This window comes from Protopterus annectens, chromosome 14.part0, assembly GCF_019279795.1.
Source record: "Protopterus annectens isolate FY-2018-M chromosome 14.part0, PAN1.0, whole genome shotgun sequence".
Classification (NCBI taxonomy): domain Eukaryota; kingdom Metazoa; phylum Chordata; order Ceratodontiformes; family Protopteridae; genus Protopterus; species Protopterus annectens.
In genome coordinates this window covers 753960936-753978826 of record NC_056748.1, presented here as the reverse complement: position 1 = coordinate 753978826, position 17891 = coordinate 753960936, and the positions used below count along the sequence as shown (strand labels likewise).

Below are 17891 nucleotides of genomic sequence, written 5' to 3'. Positions count from 1 at the left end.
GCTTTGTTGTGTGGATTTCTTATGGGTAATATGGTCCAGGGCCCCAGGACATAATTGGGATTGCCATGTGGAAAGTCACCCCTCACAAACTGTCGGTCACATGATTGCCATATGTAGGAGCCATGAAAACAGCCTAGGTGGCCTACACACACACACACACACACACACACACACACTCTATGTGATACCCTGTACGTTACAAGCCAGCTGGCAGTAGATAGAGTGATAACGTTAGCAGTTGACATACCTCCTTCCAAATTCATCAGGTCAGGCTTTATTTCAATGTGGTTACAGTCTAAGGCCTCCAGTACCTCAGAGAAATGGGTTAAATCATAAAAATCATGGATGGGGTTGGCTGTCTCTACTGGGGTACATGGGAGCTATATATAATCCCCCACGGCAATCAGAAACTGAAGGAGTATTCTCAAGGCATAGGCCTGAGATAGCCCCACCATGTCTCAGTAAGTTTTGAAAGATCTCTGTAGCTAATATACATAAAACCACATATACTTTGGTATTCACTTGGACTCCACAACTCTCACAAGGCTATACGCAGGGCTGACCCATTTCCATGATTTATTGGATGTTGCCTATATCAATGCCATACAGGTCCATAATATTGATGTCATGTAGGGTGTGAAATGTCATGGGCAGTTTGAAGACCCTGCATCATTAGATGCAACAATGTACACCAGCATCAATGAAAGCTGCCTGCAAATAAATACTTGCTGTGGCAACCTCTGACATAATTCTGTAATCTGGGTTTATGTCCAAGTTCAAATAAACAGCAGGTGCAGCCCCTCTGCATGGAAACTAAACATTTTTGAATCACTCCACCATCTTGCTTTTCCTCGTTACTAGACATGGCACCTCATTATATGGTCATCAACATATAGCTGTTGGCTGTCGAGGAGGAGGGACTGTAGTGCCACCTCATTCCCAGCATCTGAGAATTCAGACTTGCAGGTGGATGTAGATTGTACAGCAGAAGCAGCAATGTTTTTCTTTCTTTCTTTTTTTTTTTTTTTTTTGCTGTGTAGTTTTTTTTTTTTTTGGCATTGCACACCTATCAGTTTGGAAAACAATGGAATTAACAGCCTTACAAACCCTGCTAAATCAAACATTATTTGGGCCTAGCCTCATCATGTAGCTTGGTGTTATGAATTGTACACACCCTGATGAAATCCACTTATCTTGCAAATTCACAAAGCAAGGTGTGATAAAGTTTTTTTTTAATCTGGACCACAGTGTCTAATTTATTTATGTTACTAACATGTAGGATTGCCACTGGTCACACTTATCATAGGACAGCCCTGATTCTTGCAGTTTTGTCTTATGAGGAAAACGTGAAAAGTGAAAAATATTTTGATACTTTAAGAGAAAAAAAAATACTTTATAACTTTTGCCTAAATATTGCAAAAACAGCACAATAATGCAATACAAAACAGCAGAAACAACTTGCATTTTTTCATAAGATATCTTTTATTTTTGGTAGCTGCACAAGAATATGTATTTTATTTTGGTTGAGGATACAGTTTGTACTTTAAAACTTTACATTGCCATAAGAAATATCCCTTCATGGGTACATGAAAAGGCTGCAAATATACTAGCAGATGTTATTAAAATTCTTGTTCAGCATGTTACCTCCCACATCCTGTAGTATGAAGACTGTATCTTATCAAAGTTACACAGGTAATTTGTTCAGAGAGCTAAATACTTATGCAAAAATACTATCTAACAATGACACACTCTAGGCAAAGTAAAGTACCGACATTAACATAAAACAATTTTAGGTAAATAAAAGAAATAACAATAGGAGATAAAAAAAGCAGTTTTCACTTCACTGTATTTCAAAGATAATATTTATATGCATATTGTTACTTTTAGAAAGTAGCTGTGGTTGGGAATAGGTAAGAGTGAGTGTGTGTGTGTGTGTGTGTGTGTGTGTGTGTGTGTGCGCGCGCGCACTCCTAAGAATACATGAATTTATTACTTTCTACTTCTGCTATGATATTTTTCACTTGAATGAAACAAGACCATATTTTGTAATTCAGTATTCCCTGGTGTTATAATGACAGATGTAAGTTTCCAAGTTTAATTATTGTGCAATAATGCCCTCTCTCAAAAAGCATAACTCCCTAACCAAAGAACAACCATCTTCTGAGAATTCTTGTTTGACCTAAGCTGAATCCTTACTTCCATTCACAGTTATCTTGAATGCCTCCCTCTTTATCTGGAATGCATTGTTTTTGTTCAGCATAAACCAAATTTAACACCACACAACAAAGCGATGCCAGATTTTAATGCCCACAACACGTGTCTGCAAAACATGGCAATCTGCAACGCCACAAACCGAAGACAAGAGAAGGTTAAACATACTGAGTGACTTGAAATGTGCACTTCAGCTGTCCTGACTTCTTTCTTAATTATAGGCCCTTGTTGAAATAAACCACATTGGTGTGTGGGCTCTTCTCTTGGATTTTGGCCTGTAGTTCTGTCTCAAGACGGCTCACCCCCATGGAGCTAAAAGGTAAGAAGAAAGAGAGCACTGTTACACATTTTTAACAAATAACTATAAAACATTATATAAAAGTTAATATTTTCTAATCAGCATTTAGAAAGAACATAATACTTTGGATGGTTTCTTCTCCATCAAAATAATATGCATAAATATATCATTTTCTGTGCATTATTCATAGCTTGCATTTTCTGCCTTATAAAAATGTTATTTTGCATACTATGCGTATAATGTGACTTATTTAAATATTTTTTCTTCAGAGGCCTGGCACATGTCAGAAAAAAGTGTGCTTTGTGGGTCAGTGCATTATCTTCGAACACAAATTTAGATAAACGGATGATTGGACGGATTAATGATAGATTGATAATAGATGTATGGATAGATAGACATATAAAGGAACAAACAAAACAAAACAAATATCTGCCGTGCATTCTCCAAAGTTCAAAATGAAAGATGAACATTTTTTTGGTCCTTGCAAAAATAAGCTATCCAATAAATGATATATTTATTAATTCCATTTCTTATGTTACCATAATGCATTCTATACAGCTTTTTTCAGTGGGCTCTATCTGCTGTACTGACCCATTCATTCTCCGGAAGGTAAGACCCTTACAGCTCTTTGCAGTTTTTTAATATTTGGCACTAATGTATAACTATGTACTATACCAAATGCTTGTTGATAGCAGATCTGGGCTGAAAACTGGAGATGTGAATCAGTCTTATCAGAAATGACATACAGGTAACCATTATGAAATTGCAAGATGTCCTAAAAACTATAGACCAATAACTTGCCTTCGGATGATATATAAACTATATACTGGAACTAATGCTAGCAGAGTTTATAGCCATTTAGAAGAAACTCAATTGTGGCAATAAAACAGAAGTTTAACAAAAAAAGTCATATGGAACATAGCTGCTTAACAGATTAGGCTATGGCTACAATTTGGCACTCAAAAAAACAAAGTGTAATGACATTCTTTGTGTGGACGAGTTAAAATTGTAAGTGGTCAAAACTTTCTTAGATGATATAAGAATGTCATTTGGTCCTAAATGTGCAAAAGCAACATTTAAAACAGGAAAGATGCAGCAGAAAGAAAATCAGTCTGGGACAGGAGGCAGTGTATAAATATCTGATAATTGATAAAGGGTCAACAATAAAACGTGAACAAATGTGAACAAAACTCAGTAAGGAAAATTTTAGAAGACCAAAATTAATAATGAAAAGTCCCTGACATCTAGGAACAAAGTCCAAGCTATAAAGCAATTTGCTCTTCCTGTTCTAACTTATAGTTTTGGAGTAATTGACTGGCCCCAAAAATGCATTGGATCAGTTGGACAGGAACATAAGAAAAATGCTTCACACTTATCAATGATATATAAAAGTCAGTGTATACCAAAATTATATAGTTCTTGTTCTGAAGGAGGTATGGGCCTCCTTGAAATAAATTACATGTATAGATTTGCAATCGTATCTGTTGATCTCACAAGATCCAACATAGTGAAAGTTTTAAAACATGAGGAGAAGAACTCTAAGATGACTTCCCTGCTTAGTTAAGCAGAAGCAAGTCAGTGTCAAGGAGGAATGAAAATCATACCAGAAGTAGACAAAAATCAAGCAGCAACTGAATGTGTCAGAAAACAAAAAAAGAATATAAGGAGAAGGATCAGATGAGAAGATAAGAAATGTGGAAAAGGTATAATTATAGTTGTAAATACAGAAAACTCCTGGAATAACATCACATCAATCAGGATCTGATGCAGGACTGCTTAAGGAGATGTGAATTTAAATCAAAAGATGAAAGGTTAACATTGGCAGCCTAAGACTGTGGACTACATACACATTAGTTTACAAAGTCCATTTGAACATGTGTGAGAAACAGACAAATGCAGGTTTTGTAAAACAGAACTGGAAACAGTCGCACATTTTGTTTCTGGGTATGATAGCTACACTAATGGCAGAAGCCTTTGTATAAAGAAAGGCATAATAATATGGCAAGACTGTTGCACAGAGGTTTATGTAAACATTACAATATTGATGTAGCTGAGAAGCATTAGAAATATGAGACACACAGCATTACAGAGACTGATGAACTTTATATCACATTGGATCACCAATTAACCAACAGTTCAAAAATAATTACAAGAAAACTAGATATAGAAGTGCATGAAAATAAAATAAAAGTAGCATTGAAATTGCTACACCCAGTGATTACGGTGTCATGCATACAGAGAGACACAAAGTCATAAAATACCTGGATTTGCAGAGGGTAATGTAGAAGAAGGTTAGCCAGACAGTTCCAATTGTAGTAAGACCAATGACCCACATAAAAAATAATTTACATTCATATTTAGATGTACTGCCGATGCATGTAACTTCATATGAATTGCAGGAGGAGTCAATTCTACCTACATTGTGGATGCTGCAAAGAGCACTTTTGGCTAACATCAAAGACTGAAACAATACTAATTTGTTGAACCTTAATCATGCTTTGACTTAGGAATGGGGTACATTCCCATCATGGTATTAGAAACCCAAAACACTTAGAGAAATTATACCTACAGTAACCGTAGTCACAGCAATTAATATTAATTTGGAGGCTACCCCAAACTAACTGTTAACACAATTCCTAGTAGGAGGTCATGTCAAACTAAATATTGATGTCACATACATATCCCTTTCAACCTCAATATATGAGAAAGCACTTAATATCTGCTGTGGGGGTCTGTAAGAACCTTAATAGGCTATGGAGTAACCTAACAATACTCAAAAATTACATTTGTCACAGTAATATGGAACAAACAACATTTTACCAGATATGATTGCATTTCTAGATAACTTACAAGCCAAAGTTAGTCTTTGCAAACAGGCCTAATACATGGTCCAAAACTGAGATGCAGGCCAATTTCTTATGATATTACCATCCAATAATTGCACAGTGGTCACTTAAATATAAGAAGCTCCCCGTCACTCAGAATAGGAAGTGCAATTCCTGAATAAGTAGAGGCTAGCTATGTTCTGTGAAATTCAAGTTGCATTAGAGAAGTGTGATATACATAAAACTATAGAACTGTTGCTTTTGATGATGATGCTAGTACAAAATAAACAATTCCCTAAGACAATAAATATAAGGAAAATTATGTGTTTTGCAGCGAGGTCTTCATTGATGACAAAGCCCATTGAAGTAATTGGGTTACAATATGAAAAAAATGGAAATCTTTCAGAGGCTCCATTTATTGTAAATAATTTGATAAATATGAGAAAAGGATGCCACAAATCATACAAACACCACCAATTTATTGTAAGCGCTTTCGTACAGCCCGGTTTGCTGTACTTCCTCAGACAAAAAAATCCCTCCAAATTACTTCTTAAATAGCATATTAAATCAATTACATCCCGATGTTCAATTAACTATTTAAAAATATTTAAAAAAACAACCTTTTATAAAAACGTTAAACCAGTATTAAAAACCAATAATATAGCTTACTTAACATCTGTAGAAACGTACCAACAAGAACATATATAATTAACTAGAATATATTAATTCTAACATATTAATAAAATCTAAACATATTTCATATTGATTATATTAGATACTAAAAATATTTATTTCATATTTCCAGGGCTTTTGTGTGTGTGTGTGTGTGTGTCTTTCGGCTTTTCCCGGTTAGGGGTCGCCACAGGAGAACTCCGGTCCGCTAATGATTGGCAGTTGATTTTTACGTACCGGCTTGCCAGGCCTGATGCACAACCTTCAACGAAGGTACGCCCATTCACGCATGTCTCCACTCAGAAGACACTCTAGCTGAGAATCGAACCGGACAGCGTCCTATTTCCAGGGCTTTTAATTTTAATAAACATTTAATAGAGCAATATTCCTTAAGCCCTGGAAAGATGTTGGCATTAGTACGAAGTTGCCATAACAACTCTCTTTCCACTAATTTTAGATGCCATGATCCACCCCGAACATTCTTCTTCACTTGTTCTATAACAACAAATTTAAAAACGTGTTGGATTATCATTAACATGTTTTGCTAAGGCATTATTTAAATTTCTCTTACCAATGTTGTAAAAATGTTCATAAATTCTATTTTTCAACTTTCTCTCCATTTTCCCTATATAGAACTCTGGACAAAATTGACATTGGATTCACAATTGTGTTTACTTATAACCCTGTATGAAGTGTCCTTGATACTAAAAGTATTGCCTATTAGTATGTGCTTACAATAATGGCAGTGCCCACATCTGAACATTCCATTAACTTTGTTGTTCAACTTTAAAAGCATTTATAAAAGACATTGTAAATTGGGCCCTCTTCTATATGTTATTAATGGCTTATTACCTAGTTTGTTAATAATAGGGTAGTCATGTGTAATGAAAATCCAGTTATTTTTTTTATAATACTACAAATCATACTAGTTTCATTAGAATATTCTGTACAGAAACTAGTAACAAATGGAATCTGAGCTACTTCCACATCATGTGCTTGCATGTTGGTGTTCGGAGAAATTCTATTGTCACATTCTGTAATATGACCCTTAAATAAAACAGGTTTAAAATAGCCTATATTTCTTTTGCAACTAACTTCAATCCGAAACTTTTTTATATACTGTCGTGGGTACGCTCTGTTGAGAAACATCTGTTGTAATTTGTCATATTCAACTTCAAAATCAGCGTAAGAAGAAATCATTCTAGAAGCCCTTGCTATATAATATAATATATATAATATAATATAATTATATTTTTAATATGTTAGAATTAATATATTCTAGTTTAATTATATATGCTCTTGTTGGTACTTTTCTACAGATGTTAAGTAAGTTATATTATTGGTTTTTAATACTGGTTTAAAGTTTTTATAAAAGGTTGGTTTCTTTAAATATTTTTAAATAGTTAATTGAACATTGGGATGTAATTGATGTAATATGCTATTTAAGAAGTAATTTGGAGGGATTTTTTTGTCTGAGGAAGTGCAGCAAATTGGGCTGTACAAAAGCACTTACAATAAATTGGTGGTGTTTGTACGATTTGTGGCATCCTTTTCTCATATTTATCAATTGGTTTCTTTTCTTCAATTGTGTCTGTATTGTAAATAATTTCTCAGACTTAGAAAGAAAAAAATAGTCTAACAGTAAAGTCTGTTAATGTTTAATGTTTTAGGAAACAGAAAAGCCCATCTTAAAGAACATTTGTGTTATAATTAATACAGTTCAGAAAACTCTCAAATTCATCTCTCAAAATTTTTTGTCTGAGGAAGTACAGCAAATTGGGCTGTACGAAAGTGCTTACAAGAAATTGGTGGTGTTTGTACGATTTGTGGCATCCTTTTCTTATATTTATCAGTTGGTTTCTTTTCTTCAATTGTGTTTGTATTGTAAATAATTTCTCAGACTTAGAATGAAAAAAATAGTCTAGCAGTAAAGTCTGTTAATGTTTAATATTTTAGGAAACAGACAAGCCCATCTTAAAGAAAATTTGTGTTATAATTAATACAGTTCAGAAAACCCTCAAATTCATCAGTCATACCCGACCAAATAATAAATAAGTCATCCACATATATTTTCCAAATGTTCATGTTTAAAAATGCCCTGCTTGTAGAAAAAGACAGAGTCCACCTGGCTCTGTGATGCAGATGGATAAAGCCCTGACTGTGATCCAGGTTATCTGTTGGCTAGCAGCTTGGCTAGCTGGAAAAGCCAGGTTGGATGGGCAAGTGTTGCAGGACCATGGTGAGCAATGGCAGAAGGTAAGATATGTTAGATATTAAAAATAGAGAAAATCTGAAAATGTGTATAAGTAGATACATGTATGTCCTACACAGATAAAAACTCCAACTTTACTATCTCCTGTCCTTTCAAAATTTATAAGTAGAAATAGTCTCACAAACCAAACTATTAAGAGTCACACTAGATGATCAACTTAAATTTCACAACCATATTCAATATTTGGTGATAAGCACTCACTATAAGTTAGTTCTACTTTACTGAGCTTCTAACTTATATTAGTTATGAAGAACTGCCACATCACATCTCCTGTCAAGGTTACTCTATGGCTCTCCTATCCTTACAAATGTTAACATTAATCCAAAACTAGAACAGCATTGCAGCACAACTGCCAAATTTGCTACCAAATTGTCCAACTCATATCAACACCGACTATCACTCAAAAAAAAAAATCAAGCTTGAATTTGCAAAAACATCAGCTCTACGCAGCTAAAAAATGACACACAGAATACTCTTCTTTACTGACCAATGCCCCTCCTTATGTTCACTCTTACACTGGCACACTCCCACAAGGTCCTTTTGCTCATTAGACACAACTCCACTTCAAGTCAAAAAATCATAGCATACCTTTCACGACTCTCTATATTCCAACCATGCATCTAAATTGTGAAACTCCCTTCCTACTAGATTAATATCAGCGCCATCTGCTCAAATGCGAAGTAAATGCCTACCTATTTAATTCATTGCACTACTCCTTTTGCAACTCACCTGGCAATACTCACCATTGCATTTTTTTTCTTTTCTACAATTATTCATATGTGATATGTTGCATCCAGTTTTTGTTTCCTTTTACTCCACCCCTTCCCTCTAATCATGCTGTCTGTCCTTTATTATCACAGAATTCTCTGACCTTGCACTCTCGTCCAACTCTAAACTGTTATCTTTCTACTTACACTTAATCCCTTTTTGTAAATGGCTTTTATAATCTTCCCTTTAATAATGTTCCCTTTGTCTACTGTCTCTTCTTAATTGCAACTTTTTCCACACTCATGAGTAGCCATGTCCAAACTCTCCTTTTGTTTATGCATTATGTTTCTTACACTGCTTTGTAATTATTCTTCTCCTAAAACAATTATTGTGCTAAATCATTCATTTTTTCATATTGCGGTACATTATATTTTTATGTATTGTCTCCATTTTTTTTATTGTTAGAATGACTAACTTTGTGGAGCTTTTCTCAGAGGGCTGTCACTGAAAAGGGGTCTTGCACATCCCAGTCAGATCATGCCAGTAAGCAAACACATATAAATGAGTAAATAAAGCTAAATATAGATCAATGTATATACACAGAGATATAAGTATATAATATAGATATAGCGATATGAATATACCAAGAGAAAATAGGGAGCAAACCCCTATAAGGCATGGAATGATAAGAGAAAAGATGGAAAGGTAGCTGCCTCAGGCTCCAACATTTGGGGTAGTGATCTGCACACACACTATAATCAGTCAAGGCATTGATTCCTTGATGGTGCTTTCACTCATTAACTTCCCATTTGGTGTGTTTCTTAGAGTTTATGAACATTAATTTTAGCTAGTGTTACATGACAGCATGCGTAATTTATTTACTTTTGCATGACCTGTTTGTTTTTACTTTATCGAGCCATATATGTTCTAACCCTCCAGGACAGTATTCCTCTTGTATAGCAGTAGTGTGTAACTGTATATTCTAGAAGAAGCTAAACAGTTTTATTCAGTAAAAATAAAATATCGTATTTTTCCCTCGTGATTCTCTGAAGCTGTCACATGATAAAACATGGATAACTTTGTAGTTTCAATGGTTTACATTTAGGGGCACTCATAACCAGCTTCTTATGTGTTTGTGACATGGATGCCAATAAATTTACCTTGAGAGAGAAGCTCATGAAGTGAGTCTTGGCATCTATGTCAAGAGCATATAATAAAGGGTTATAATTGGTGACCCAATCAGAGCTCTTTGTACTGCATGGAGGTTTGTCTGGGACATGTACTACCAGTTACAGGAAAAAAAAGTGTAGTAGCATGAAGTATTTTAGTGACTTACAGAGTATTTAAAAGCTGTCAAAGGACTTTGCATTGTCAAACAGGCAGTAGGCTGAAATGAACTGCCTCATTGTAGATCTAGCAGCTTTAATAGCTGTTAGGCACTTTGTTCTGACACAATTTCTGTTTGTAAGTGTGACATAGTGAAGTCCTGACAGCTTTTCAAAGCTATTTTTACCTTCTGCCACTGCTTGCTAGCCAGCACTGCCCGCTGTCAGTCTCTAGTCAGAGACCTAATCCTAAAAGCACTTAACAGTGGTTAACAAAAGCTAATCTAAAATTGTGTCCTGTGCATGGGACATACTTAAGTCTATCTTTTCCTCCAGTTTCATAGTGCTCCATGAACTACATTAATATTTTCTATTTATGTGCATATTAAGATTATTATTATTCTTTTTTACTCAAATGATTTTTATTTTGATGAAATAACACAATTTAATACATTCATAACATTCAATAACTATTTACAGTATTTACATTCAGCCTGACAAAAAGGATTTTGATAAAAAGATATGTAACTAAATAATAACTTAATATATAAACTATAATAGGAAGAGTTTGGTTCCATCTGTAGGGTATCAATCAAATTCAAAACTTTCCTCCACGGACTATTAACCAATGGCTTAGGAAAAGTTAGGATTATTTTTGAAGTAACTCAATGACTTCTGGTTGCAATGGGTAGTTTATTACATAGTCTTTGAAGGTGATGTGCTATGTATCTGTCACATTGTTTCTATTGCTGATATTTTCTTTTTTGCTTTGGATGCCAAAGTCCAGTGTTTATTCTTTTCATAGGGTGTTCCAAATACAGACTTTCAAACAGAAATGTATTGCCTAATACACTTAGCAGAACTTACTAATCAAGAACTTGTGCAAGATATTTGCAAAGAACTGTTGACAAACAATACAAAAAGGGGCAATATTCTTGGAGACGTGGATACTGCAAGGACACAGAAAATCCAAATGAATATTCATTTTGTTTTGTTTCCCTTGGAAGCAGTGAGAATAGTTGGATCATGTTTTGCATTTGAAAGTATCAGTGTCTGCATTCCATTTAAAGCATAAGGAGAAAGGACAGTCAATGTTTAACATGATATTTAATGTGCTTACAATGCTCTGTATTTTGAATGATGACCTCTTGATTTTCTCTTCTGTAACATGTATATCTAAGCTTACAATATACCCATGTCTCAGCTACTTATTTTTGTATGCAGCATACATTTATCTTTTCTAAATGAGTATGTGCTAAAGGAGAGCTAGGGTAGAAAAATTCATTGTCCAGTCGTTTTAATGGCTAGATAATGCCTAGCACCTTGGTCTGAAAAAATAAAGTCTGAGACAACATATGAAATGAAAACAAGCAGATACAGCAATTAATGTACCTTTTATAAAAATAAATGTCACAGTTTCACCAATGCTTTATATATCCTGCTCATCATAGTGCTGCAGCTTATACTTTTGTCACTTTATAGATTGAGCAAAGGACCAATCCCGCTATTCAAGAAGGAAAGGTCTGAACCATGCTGGCTTTAACCTGTGTCTCTGTGAGGGTCCAGTGATGTTACAGAACAAAAACATGTAATACACTGGCCATCCCTTATATCTATATTCTAGAACATCAATAGTTGTGTTTACTTGAATGTTGTTTCCTTAGGTCTTCTTCCTTGCACTTCTGTTATACCACTATGGACTTTCTAGTTCAGTTGAGATCCACATTCCATGCAAGGTCACACAACACTGTACTATCGGTGTTCTTATCAGCACCCATCCTCTGAAAATCGTGAGCTTTGACTAAATGGTAAAAACATATACAAAGTGGAATGTATGTGGACCTTGGAATGAAATTGCTGAATCCTATGAGTCAGTCACTGTTCACTCTACCTTAATTATCTTATCTGTTGTGGGTCAAGACAGGGAATACATTCTAAGTCCTTAATTCCACTTAGGGATGAAGAGATAGCTGGAAGGATTCTTTGATACATTACAGATCCTTGTTGATATTGTAGGATATCTTTAAGTGAATAGAGTTGCATGGGATGTGAGTCATGTGACCTAGAGGGTCTAGGCACTGGCAGGTAAACCTCTGAGTTAACAGCATAACTGTTTATTACTAAAACATCATGCCTTCTCTCATATTTATTCCAGTAATGACTGCAGACATTTGTCAAAACTACTAATGATTCAAGTCTTTTTGCCAGAGAGTCTGGTCAGATTCAAAATGTCTGAGATTCTTGTAAAACTCTCTATCTGATTGCAGAGATTTGACTTCAACAACTGCTCTTATTACAATAAGCATTATTTTCAAGAAGCTGTTACCTTTGTTTTATGGTTAAAACTGGCAATTTATTAACCCATAAGCAATGGCCACCATATTAGATATGGTAGAATTGTCAAGAAACTCTCAGATTTGGTGACTGTATATAATGCTTATGGTTAAACTGAATCTGATTCCATTGTGTGTCTTTAGTATTATGCATTTCAAAGGACACAAAGCCTTCCTTTATACCTGATAAAAAAGGGGATGCACTATGTATATAGTCATATAACTTAGTAAGTCTGAGCACTTGGAAGTGAAACATTGAGCATAGCTATCTTGAGTTTCTTCATTATTAAGGACTCATGCCTTCACTATTGTCTGCTCAGTTATTACCACTTTTAGGAACGTCAGAGCCAGAGACTGGAAGGCCAAACAGATTTGGATAGTGTGGTATGGAAAATGTTTTAGCGTCTTTCATTATTTGAAGAACTGATGCATGCAATTACTGCAAGATTAATTAGATGAGTAAAGTATAACTTCATTGGTAAATGGGTGCTGTTGTTCCAGATCAAATCAAATTGTGTGGCACCATTCATTATATTCATGTGGTACAAAGACAGCACCTGGAAGGACAACTTTCTGTGATACAGAGCATCTTAACAGACCTACATATCTTCTAGCTAACAGCCCCCTTGGGATTGATTGTTTTCTTAATGCAAATGAGCAGTGTTAGCCAGAGAGAACACTACTACTGTTTTTGCTACCATAGGTCATATGTTCTGTTCAGTAACAATGTGAAACAGCTGTAGCATGCAGTCACATTTCCTCTTACTGTGCTTCTTCCATGAGTGATGTTACTATTTGTCTATTCATATGTATGCAAAAGACAGTAATGAATATATTAAACATTGTTTCTTTCTACTCTGCCCTATCAGAATGGTATCTCTACATTCCTGAAGTACCCATCAGTTATCCCTGTTTTTTTTTTTTTTTTAGTTACAAGCTATTCTAAGCATCACATTTTGAGAAAGCTGTAAGTGTATAGCTACAACATCAACACTTTACCTTCATATCTGTACCAGTAACACAGTAAGCATACTTTCTAAAAATCTATGTCTCATTTTCTGAAAGTGATATGCAGTTTTTAGGCATTGTTGTGTGTCAGTATCTTGTGTGTGTACCTGCAGATGTCACAAACATTAAACATCCTGTCATGTATATGCAGCATTGAGTACAACATTTTATTTATTATTAGCCTGAGACCCACCATATGTTCATGTTTTTGGACTATCTACAATGCCTTACTTATATTGAAACAGTTTTACTTACAAAATAACATATGCTAACAGCATCTGGTGTGCACATTTATCTATCTAAATAAATCAAGCAAAAAATGTTAAAACTACAAATTCTGCACAGAAACTGATGTCACATGAACATTAACAGTTTTGACTTCTACAGCAAATGTATTTATTTCGATTTTTACTAAAACAGACTAACTTGACAAATGTAGCTGCATACTTCTGAAGATATTCATGTATTTAGCTTTTGTTTCTGCTTTGCTGAAGTGAATGCTGTATATTAAGATGTGTGCATCAGCATTGGTTCACAATAGCCAGCTTATATGAAGCATCGTATGCTAACAAATTTGCTATAACAATACATTACATATTTCAATGCAGAAGCCATTTTAGCTCTGATTGAAATAAAAAATAAAAAGTTTAAAAACAGTAAATGCAATCTTATATTTTGTCAGTAGGTGGCAACAATACTGCATGCATACAATTTTTATACCTTGGGTGCAGTATTTCATATCCTTTCACTGTAGCAAGGATGCAAGTTGAAAACAGTGCTTCCTTAGAGTATTAAAATAGTTGTCTAATCATAAGTATATGAAGAGCAAGTCTAAAAATAAATATGTTTGCGCATGGGGCAAAACATTCACTTTCCATTTATGTTGTTCATACATTGTGGAGTTGTCTAATTTCTCCATCAAGATCCCAGCATAGGATTACTGTCCATACCTCTCCTCTCTGCCTATGAGTCTGTGACTAAGCTTCTTGCTTTTCTCTATGTTTAGCTGATTCTGTCACCTACCACCTTTCTTTCTGTGTAAATATTGCATTTGCTACTTTTGCAAAAACTGCCTTGCATCATCTCTGCACAAAGACAGTGTCATGTTTTTGGCAGTACCCCAACCCCACTTGGCCACAGGTGATTTGACAACTGTCTCTGTATAAGTTGATTACACTCTGACCATTTTGTAATGTTTGGTACTATACAAGATCATTATTATCTTAACTTGCCATATCCATCTAAACAGCAGACTCAAATAACCCACTAAAGTAAAGTTGGTGAGACCACAAGGCTTCTGTATTTTTAGCACATTATATCTTTTCTTTAGGGTGATCTAATATAGTCTTTTTACTTAAGACAGCTAAGCTCTGCATATTCTGTGTGCTTGTTAAAAAGGTTTGTTTTTCTTGTAGGTTTATAAGCTCATAGGTTTGGTGAACAGTTTCACGGCCTGGTGGCCATTGGTAAGCTTCATGCCTCGGATCACATACTGGAGGTTATGAGTGCCAATGTAATCTTCTAGTTCCTTCTAGACGACAAGGACTGATGGGCTGCATTTTAGTAAGAAGAAGAGCTTATTGCACAGGCATGGGAGTTGCAGTTATTGAGAGATTATGTCACATTTTACTGTATGTTTGATATTATTTTTTCATTGAGCTTGTGTGTCTGCTTGTGTTCAGATTATGGAAGGGGGTATTTTAAACAAAGGGTTTAAAAGCTGCACTCTCTAAAGCCAAAAACACAGCATCCATGGGACCGGACAACATCCATGGCTGTGTTTTACACAGACTTCAGAACAAACTGGCTCCCCACTTAAGCACTATGTTCAATAATAGCCTTGCATCAGGCTTTGTGCCCACTGAATGGCGCACAGCAACAGTTATCCCACTCCACAAAGGGGGAGCCATCACTGATCCTGGGAACTATCGACCTATTAGCCTGATGAGCCTGGTCTGCAAGCCCATGGAACGTATCATCATGGAACTCATACACAAAGACATTGGTAACCTCCAAACTCTGGATCCCACCCTGTTCGGGTTTGTGAAAGGCAGATCATGCCTCCTGAACCAGATCGACTTATTTGAGGCAGTCACCAAAGCCGTAGATGAGGGTAAGGTGGTACATACAGCCTATCTTGACCTCGCCAAGGCTTTCAACACCATCCCCCATTCTGGAATTATAGCTAAACTCATTAAACTAGGTATAAATCCTTACGTCACAAGATGGGTTGTCAACTGGCTCACTGACAGAACCCACACTGTAAAAGTTGCAGACTCCAAATCTGACCTCAAAGCAGTGACAAGTGGAGAACCACAGGGTTCCATCCTGGGACCTCTCCTGTTTGGTATCTACTTCTCTGAAGTACAGGCTAACACAGAAGGCCTCTGGCTAATGAAGTTCACAGATGACTGCAAACTAGGAGCCATAGTCAAGTCTCCAAATGATGTGGACATCCTACAGAAGGGCCTCACTGAGACAGATGCCTGGTATCAGAGCCATGGCCTCAAGCTCAATGCCAAAAGGTGCAGTGTCATCCCCTTTGGTAAAAACTCTGTACCCATGAACTACCACATAGGCAGCAATCTACTTAATACCGAATGTGTGATAAGAGACCTTGGGACCCAGGTGGACAGTAGTCCCTCCTTTGATAGTCACATCACCACAGTAGTCAGGAAGTCCTTCTACGTGGCACACCTCATCATAAAAGGGTTGTCATCCAGGAAAAAAGAGGTCATTGTTCCCCTCTACTCAACACTCATTAGACCCATTATAGAGTACAACACCCCTTTTGGAATGTACCTCACAAGACATCTGCAGCAGCTGAAAAGGCCACAGAAGTACCTCACAAAGAGGATTACTGGCCTCAAACAAATGCCCTACACTGACCACCTCAAAAAACTCCAGCTTTACTCCGTAGCATATCACCTACTCCGAGGTGATCTCTGCCTAACATATAAAGCTATGTCAAACCCAGAGCTGTTGGACATGCTACACCTAAAGAAATCCCAATCCCTCTGACCTACATGGTCTAAGGACCTAAACCTTGTCACCACAATAAACAGGACATGCTGGAGGGATAGATTCCTGTCCCAAAGATTTCCCATACTCTGGAACAGGCTACCCATCTATGTCAAGCAAAGTTCTTCATTAGCACTCTGCAACAAAAATCTTGATGAGTGGATGGGAAATAGGAAATACACCCCGGGGATCACTTCTGCATCTCTGCTCGACAGTGGCACAGGAAAATAACTTTCTTGGATGGCGTAAACCAGGGAACCTTGTTGGCTAGTCTTACGTAGGCCCTTGGGCCGATAGCCTAGTACCTATCTATGAACCTATGAAATAATAACAGCCTTTTAATGCTCTGTAGTTTAGCATAGGTCACCTCTAAGAAGACAGTAAGATACAGACAAGTCAGAGTTGCTGTAGTCTTTGGCTACAGGATAAGGCTCGTAGTCCTTTGATTCTTTTTGTGAGCAATATTTGCACTTTCTGTACTTGTAACATGTGTCTTAAAGTGCAGTATTGTATAAGGCCTGATAAGAGCTTTACACAGAGAGACTGTAATGCCCCTGCCTTGGTTCTTGGTACCATGGAGAATCACCTGGGCAACTACATATGCTTTGCAGATGGTATTGGCTGTATTAATATAAATGAACATTTATCATCTACAATACCTCCAAGATCTTTTAATATTATGTCATCTTTTAGTTGTTGCCTATCAGGGGTACTTTTCCCAAATGCCAGAATGCTGCATTTTTGACACTGAAGGATTTTTAAAAATCATTTCAACTGCACTATCTGTGTTTAATGTTAAATGCCATTTGAAGAAATATCATGGCAGTGGCATAGATGTCAACTCTCCCTGGTTTTGCTGATTATCACTGATTTTGTCACATATTTTGGCCTGTCCATCATAACATTTTTAATTTCCTGGTTAATCTCTGAGGTTTATAGTCAATGAGTAACGCTAGGCATCAGAGTTGCATACATTTTATTCTTCAGAAAATACATTCTGATGCAAAACTTATTGATCTTTTAAGTACATCAGAGCACTATGTAAAACTTGGCCTTGATTTTGGGCCTTTGTCCCTGATTCTTTGAGAATGAAGATGAGATATGGACAGTGTTCCCAAGTTTGCAATCATCTACATATTTGATAAGACTGACTCTTGAGTCAATTCTGACACTGCAAAAAAAGATTGCAAAAAGGAATTTCAAAGTTTGGATGAACTC

At 36.1% G+C, this 17891-nt stretch overlaps 1 protein-coding gene across 1 annotated transcript in view; it reads right to left on the bottom strand.

Annotated features, from left to right (window-relative positions):
- Window positions 1-1469: 1469 nt before the first annotated feature.
- SFXN3 (sideroflexin 3) overlaps window positions 1470-17891 on the bottom strand; it is a 600282-nt gene continuing 583860 nt past the window's right edge. Inside the window, exon 11 of the mRNA XM_044056492.1 lies at window positions 1470-2523. Coding sequence (XP_043912427.1) covers window positions 2427-2523 — 97 coding nt within the window. The 3' untranslated portion in view covers window positions 1470-2426. The remainder of the gene's footprint in view (window positions 2524-17891) is intronic.